Source organism: Anticarsia gemmatalis, chromosome 6, assembly GCF_050436995.1.
Source record: "Anticarsia gemmatalis isolate Benzon Research Colony breed Stoneville strain chromosome 6, ilAntGemm2 primary, whole genome shotgun sequence".
Classification (NCBI taxonomy): Eukaryota; Metazoa; Arthropoda; class Insecta; order Lepidoptera; family Erebidae; genus Anticarsia; species Anticarsia gemmatalis.
The window spans coordinates 7,095,694-7,104,031 of NC_134750.1; the positions used below are offsets into that span (position 1 = coordinate 7,095,694).

The window sequence follows — 8,338 nt, forward strand, 5'->3', positions numbered from 1 at the left end:
ATATAGGCGGCCATTTTATTTGTTTCATATGACTGCTACGTTTGAATTTTTCATATTTTCAGTACTTTGTGAGCTGCTGTATGCATATGTGTGGTCACTTATTTACATACAAAATAATGACTTAGCTGGACAACGTGATGCTAGAGCGCAAAAGTTAGATATTTCATTTAAATTGTATGTTACTCTGTTTATGTCATATTATCATTTAGTTGTTTGTCTAGTTAGTTAACGTTTAATAGAAAAGCAGGTCCATTGTTAAACAGACTTTTTGTAGTGAGCGCTTTTCTTAATGGGAATCCTATTCGACTATTGTTTCGTTTATCTCTGTTATGACTACACGATAAATTTATGGAGTGTCCTGCCGCATAACTGCGCTTGCCGCTGATAACGAATTCAAAAAGGGGGAAAAAGAAAATTGCTGTCTTTATCTAAGAACTTAAGAGGTGCTTGAAATGACTCCGGGTTTTTCTCTTAGTCACTCGAATAGCGAGAACCAATTATAACTTGTAAGTAATCCTCTTATCTGAAACTCTGCGAGTCGACGCTGCCCGCCATTCTGAATATAATTCACTTTATCCATATTCAATATCAGATCGTGCGACGGCGAGCAAATAGAGCGATTCAAGTGAGAATTATTATTGGATAAAGCTCGCCTCTTTCCTTCTTGTCTATTTTCAGTGTCCGTTGGAGCGTGATAATTTACGTGTTGTATTGGATATTGCGCTGTGAAACTGCCATCTTTATTATCTGTTTAATGGTAACATGACTTTACGGTCGCTTGATTTATGACATTACCACGATTTGCCGTGTTTTAGATCATTAGGCTTTATTTTTCCAGGTAATGATGCATTTTCCATGTAAGGATGTCTTCAGACTGGGCTTATTTTCATTAGTATTCAATTGAGTTAAATTAACAATGTTATGTTTATATAAGTAAATGACCGACCACTAAAAAACCAAATAATAATATAATTGAAAATCCTCTAGTTTGATTAGCTATTATTATGAATCTGTGTAAATGGGAACAAATTAATAGGAACTAAACATTCATTATTTTAGATTAAATTAGTCATTCTTTTTTACGAAAGCGTACTGTTTACCTCAAAAGATAAAAAAAACACGAACAGAAAGCAACGAAAAGAGTTAAATAATTGGTTTAGAAGGTAACACCGATGTATTTGCTTGGACCCGCGTTGGGCGCCACTTTACGTGATGCGAATATCTACACCAGCCAATTCACTCCTACAAAATGTTCCATTCATGGACTTTAAATCGCAAATAAGTTGAACAATAAAATAAAAAGGAATATAAATGTGATTTTATTTATTCTATGAATTGTGCTTTACTACATTTCTCTATTAGCAATGCGATTGGTTATTGGATTAATTAAGTCCGTTGCCGTCTAATTAATTACTGTAGTTCACTGGAATTGAGAACGTTATATTGAGTTATGTATATAGGTTGATATCTATTTCTTTGCTCCGACCAATAAGTAAAAAGCAATAGAATTACATACTAATTTAAAAAACTCGAAATATGAGTTTGTTTGTAGGATATTTTGTTAACAAGAAAGTAAAGCTATTTAGAAATTAAAAATTTTAATCTGAGAAACTAAAATAATTACATAAACTTTGGCTGTAAAATATTTTGTAATATACTCCTACCGACGACGAACATACAAATAAAATAGTTCATATTTGAAACAGTTCGAAATTAAAAAAGACTCAAATTGACCTGCATAGATTTGTATTGAATTGGATAAGTTAAAAAGTCCTCAATCTTTTTGGAGCTCATACTGTTCTACAAATAATAGGTTAAACAACTTCCAATCACCTAATACCTATCTAACTAACTACTATTTCATAGTTTTATTTATATACAGATTTTATTAATATAGGAATTACAGAAAAACTGTCACTAAGACAGTAATTGTAGGGTATATTATATTCGTTATTATATTCGCGATGCTACAAGTTGCATTGAACCTTCATCGTCGTCAGTAGTCGGAGTGAATCGCGAAATTATATCAAGAATGTTATTGGCAGTATACGAGGGAATGCATACATACTATATTATAACAACATTTAATGCACGCCTGACATACTCTCGCAGTTTGCCTAAGGGCCGAAGTACTTACGACCAGAGTAAAACTATGTTCGATGAATACATACTGAAATATTTACACGTATGTATATGTAAAATAGATCTTATAGTATATTTTATTTGTAGTCGTTTTCTAATATTTGTTTAAATAAAAACGGTCTAGATTTTTAACTTTCTGTACAGGAAGAAAGACATCTTTTGTCGCTATAGTGGTCAATTTTAAAACATGACCATTAGACTATTTAAAGTATTTAGTAACACACATATTACATGATAACATTTTCACTTTATATTGTGCCTACAAAGAGGCATGAATTTCATTTTAATTTCGTTTTTTTTTATGTCAAGTGACTCTAAACGAGACGAGGGCTCTTGATAAAAAATGTTCAACAATTCAATCGTAAAAATCATCAATAAAGCTCTAGAAATAATCTCAAACATCTTTATTGAAAAATTTTGTAAGTTCTTTTAAAATTGTGACAGTCAAACTCCGCTTGGAAAATGAAAAGAATATTATGTAAGTTTCTATTAAGCTCTTAGGATTATTACGACTATTATTTATTCAAATAAAACGGCAGACTTCTGTAACAAAAATCCAATCGTCTGCTCACTTACTTGTACCCCAAAAATGTTAACCATTATAAGTAAAATTCAAATATAACGTGCTGATGACCATTCAGTAACACTGAACCTAAGATAAGTAAAATGGAACATCATGAACATTTTGCAAATATAAAACGTGTAAGGGTTTTAATTGCTTCGCCATAAAACCCTACGAAATGGGCTTTTTCACAATCACTTAGCTAACGACGTTGCTCGGGGCGATAATACGACAAATACTGTGTTATTTGGCTCTCGAAATTACTGCCCAGAACACATCGAACACTCGTAATAAAAGACAAGAACGCTACAAATCATTTCTACCGTCATCAACTACAGTTGTATTACGTATTTCATATTTCCATGATGCCATAGAAATCAGTGATAACAATTGCTATATTTTATTAAGGTTATCAAAGGGCACTGAGGCGAGGGGTCGATAGAATTGCCTATTGTTTTCCACATTCAATTAAATTTCGTCCCATAGGAACTTCTCGTCGCAAACGATTTCCACTAAAATGTCATGAAAATCTGTTCAGTCGTTTTGATGTGAAATAGAAACAAACTCACGAACTTCGGCGTTTGCTGTGTGGATTGTTAAGCATAGGGGCTCTACACTTTAAATTTTGCTGTATTTTGTAATACGCTGTAATTTAATTAACATTTTGTGGAAGTAAATACGTAGAAACGTGAAAGAAAGATATCATAGTTTAAGTTCCTAATGACCCAGAACCTGTAAAGCAGTTTCCCAATGTTGTAACAAATGACATAAGTTAACTTATCCTTATTTACTTTGCCCGTATAACCGTATTTCGCTACAATTCCTTCGAATTTGTTGTATTCAAAAATATATTGAGACGAACCTTTTTTTATTAAGTCTTGAATAGGCTCACTTCAAGTAACAGTTGTATCATTCGCATCTCTATTACTTCTCTAGCAGTTTATTTCGTATCCGAGATTTAGCGATCAATATTTTCAGTAATTTATTTCCTTAACTTTTCTTGGAGTTTTACAGTAAAGAAAATTATTTTGCATGTGTAATATTGTTAATGGTATTTTACTAAGAAACTGGTTCTCGTTTACAAGTATATAAATTATCAATCGTTATTAGTAGAACACCGTGAAAATGTTAATAATATGATAAGAAACAGGTTGTGTGTATTGTCGAGTTTTTTTCACATAACCGCAAGTTATCTTATGTTACCTAATTGTTTATGTTGGGTTCAATGAACGCAGTTGTTTACTGTGTACGTTGTTATCTACCGAAAGCTAATTGAAGACGTGCTTAGTAACTCATTGAAAAAAAATACTTATATTTAGTATATAATATATAATTGACTTGATATTTTTTATTGTGATTGCTCACTCTCCGTATGTTAAAACATTAAATAAGAGTTTATTTAATATTTTTTATTTTACTGGTAACTGTCTTATCCCTGGTTTCTGAGTACATTTAGCGGTAGTTTATTTATTCAATAGGGTTTTTTTCATATGAGTTTAAACGCTATTGGATAGATCAACTACCGCTTAAATATCAACAGTTTACGTAATACGAATAAATGCACTTTGATTTATACGAAATTCTCATTTGTTACGTTTTTACTTGCTAGCTTTGACAGAGACCGGTCGTTACCATGTTAAAGAAACTAAAATTGTATTTAAATAAAGATGGTTGTGATTATTCAAAAGGGCTTGTTGACCCATTTGAGTTTCATCAAACTTTTCATCGAGTTCTTGTAGCTTTTAAGGTCGCTGATATTGAAAATAAGCAAAAACCAACGTAAGTTGTTTCATGACTTTTATTTTTTAATAGATAAAAGGTTAACACCGTTTCTAACTGAATTTTCTCTTTGTTGATTTAATCTTAAAAATAGTACACCTAGACACCTAAAGGTAATATGAATTACCCGAATATTCTACATGATTATAATTACCTTAAGATCCAACACGATTCTCCCCGTGTTCAATTTCGAATAAAAAATGTATTGTTTTGTACAATTGTCTGCTCAAATTTCTAGATGGTTGAATCAAAATGCAGTAATTTTCTTGAGTGGGCTGATAGCTACAATACTGACATTCATTTCGATGGGTCACGGGGTGGAAATTTTCGACATTCCGTTCATTACCGAGTCCGGGACATACTTTATTGTAATGTTCTATGAATTGCTCATATTGTCCTGTACAAAGAGGAATTTGCCTCAATATCACAAGCTCCTAAGAGCAATGCAAGATGATTTTTATTATATCTGTACCGACGGAGAAAAATATCGGTGAGTATTATGTGGAGGTCTTATTAAATGAAATGAGTTAGAAGGCTTTTATACGTAGCTTGGTCTGAAACTTTAAACATGGTATTATCAGTATTATGTGGCGTGACATTTAAAACACGCTTTAAGGACCAATTAGATTCTGAATCTTAATTTATGATGAACATAGATATTTAAATATTAATTTTTAATTACAGACAAAAATACTTTGAAAATCAACTGCTGACTTGGAAAATCTGTATATTTGCGTGTGTGTTCACCGCAAGTATTGCAGTCGGCATGGTGGTCTTTGCGACTTTATCGTTACTTTACTTTCTTGCGACAAATGGACCCGATGATGAAGGATCGAGGCCCTTACTATTTCCATTTTGGTTGCCTCACGTAGATTTTGGAAAAACACCGGTCTATGAGACCGCTTTTATATATTCGAATACTACTGCTATGCTTTATTCGTACAATTATATTTGTGAGTGTTATATTTCTTTCTTAATGCTTAAATTCGTTGTTCGTTGACGGTTTTTAATGTTAAGCACATTTCAATGACTCATAAAATTTAATAAGATTGTATTATTACATGTCTTTTTCCTCTTAATATTTAACGTATTTATTAGAACCCATTTAAAGTTTATTTTAGTATTCTTGTAGCTCCTCCTAGAATAATATATTCCTACATTAAAAATCAATTGGCACGGAGTCTGCCTCTTCTTGATATAAACTTCTAAGATATAAATATAAAGGTAAAGATTACTTTCTTACCATTTCAATGTTTCAGTTATGATACAAACACAAATAGTATGGATAAGGCACATCACGTCTAAATGTGACATAGTAGTGTGGAGTATCGAAGATCTTATGAACGGCGTGTACCCAGCAGCCAATGAACAAGAGTACAAATACTTCTCCACTTTGTTAGTGAGCCGTATGAGAAAAATTGTGAAACATCATCAAGAGATGTTAAGGTGGAACTTGAAATTAATATTTTAGATAGTGAGACGACTTTGTACTGCAATAGACTATCGACTACCGGCTGGCTTACGACAATTTTTGCTATGAAAATCTCAAAAAAGCGCGATTCTCTACCACTATCGATTATAATTATCGACCAACTGGCTAGCTATCGGAAAATGTTATACGTCAATCGGATCAGTGCCTCTAGCGGATGCCGTAGGAACTATTTTTGTAGTACAATTAAAATGTCAAACTCTCGATTCTCAACTGTACTGAATATAGGAATTCACGCTACACTATTGTGCGTTTTGTACCAGACGGGTCTGGTATCCAATTTGGCGGACTATAGGGTTTCTTCTCAGGGAATTCTCAGTAAGATTGATTCTAGTTCAGTCATAGTTACACATAAGATACCTTAAGACATTTCTAAATTTTTGAATATGTTTCTAATCAAAGACATATACATTCAAAGTGAAATATGCTATATTTCATAAACTTTAACAAGTATTTAAAATCGTTATAGTATTTTTTAATCACTCACTATTTCAAAGTCTATACTGCAGAACAATGTAACTTAATGTTAAATAGTACAACCTTCACGATTTGTGCTGGTAAACAAAACGGACATTTTGAAATAAATCTGAACTTTATTTTATATCCAAGAAATGATAATAATCGTTCGGAGCTCGTTTCTCAGTATCACTCAATGATATCGATATTCTTTTGCAGTTACTGTTTACTGTTGAAATGGGGATAGTGGAAAATAACTTTAAAATTTTAATCTGTTCAGTTGTTTTATAGTTTTCCTCTTGTGTATATTTTATCTGAAATGAGAATGAGCTTTTACTATTGGTGCAAATGACGGTTTAAAAATTTTCAATATTTAGGAGTTTACGTACTGAAATCGCCGACCCGTCGACGAAAATCAACGTCTTAATACCGCCGGCTCTTCATTCCAAAAAAATTAGTTAAAAAAACTATATTGTAAAGTTATTTTCGAAATAAAATTGCTCGAATATTGCCCTTATTTTATTTCATTTGCTTTTAGTGTAATGGAAGCGTACGCGATCGTGTACAAAAAGTTGTTGATGTTTGAACAGAAGTGTTGCGGACCCGTAGTATGCCTCACTGCTTACTGCACTCTCGAGGTAAAGACTAAACAAATTTCAAAGGTAATCTGTTTACGCTAGTTTAGGTAATTTGTAAATCTGTTTTTTGCTTTCAGAAATTCGAGGAAGGTGACTTTCAACCGATATTGCCACTACTTTGTTTTGCCACCATAGTGTTGCACTTTATACCGAGTTATTTGTGCACATATCTCGCCTTGAAAGTGAGTTATGACTCATTGTTTAATAACTTTATTAACTTGGGCCACTTTCACTGTTTATGGGTAGACTATTTGTCCTATTCCATGGCCAATTGGCCACCATATTAAAAACACTCTCAAACTTTAACTGAATTACGTTTGCGTTTATTATATTTAATTACTTATCTAAAGGTATTGATACCAGCTGCAAGAGTACGATAAATCTTTAAATATATAAAATCTAAATTTTTTGTGTGTGTTCAAGGGGATCTGAGAATGGTTTAGATTATTAAAAAAAGTTTAAAATTTTCAAATTGAAGACGTGTAGACAGAACAACGTCTGTCGGGTCCGCTAGTATCTTTATAAAACTTTTATTGAGATTATATCTGTAGTTATAAAATAATATTTTCATATTATCAGGTGCGATCTATATGTGACGCGTGTTGGAGCGTTCCATTCTGGTTGGCGACGCCAGTGATACGTCCCTACATGGTCCTTATGATGCAGCGAGCGTTACGACCTCTGCCGCTTCATGCGCCCGGCTTTGAGTCTATTTCTGTTGAAACCTTTTCAAAGGTTAGCAAAACCTTGTTAAGTACTAACTTTTAATATTAATACACAATTACTTCAAGGTGTTCTGTCTGTTTCAGAAAATGACGTCAGCTTATTCATTTTTCAACATGCTGAGGCAAACCAACTTGTAATGAAGTAAATTATGACTGCATAACTATGTCTATAATTAGCTTTTAGTTAAAATAGTTTAAAGAATAATGTCGAGAATTAATTAGATTGGTTAACCAACGTCATTATTTGTAATTAATTCGGCCTAATTTGTGGTTATCTCATTGGTCATGCGGCGCTAATATTCAATAAACAGCACATATTCTGGCGTCAACTCAAATTTATCCAATAATGTTAGTTGCATTGCTAATAGAATAGCTTATAATGTCGTAGAGCACAATAACTCGCAGAATAAATTAATTATCATTTGTATTTATTAGTTTTTTATTGTTCATCGTATTTACTATTTAAATTAATTCATGTACTCAACATGAATGGAACATTTTGTAGAAGTGAATTGGCCGGTGTAAATATTTCCATCACGTAAAGTGG

At 32.4% G+C, this 8,338-nt stretch overlaps 1 protein-coding gene across 1 annotated transcript; it reads left to right on the forward strand.

The window, feature by feature from the left end:
* The first annotated feature begins 4,337 nt into the window (after positions 1–4,337).
* Positions 4,338–7,929, forward strand: LOC142973884 (uncharacterized). Its single transcript, XM_076115908.1, has 8 exons — positions 4,338–4,483; positions 4,722–4,973; positions 5,168–5,436; positions 5,743–5,929; positions 6,967–7,066; positions 7,144–7,248; positions 7,646–7,801; positions 7,876–7,929. Exons 1-8 carry the CDS (start codon positions 4,338–4,340, stop codon positions 7,927–7,929), a joined length of 1,269 nt encoding a protein of 422 aa, XP_075972023.1.
* Positions 7,930–8,338: the final 409 nt, after the last annotated feature.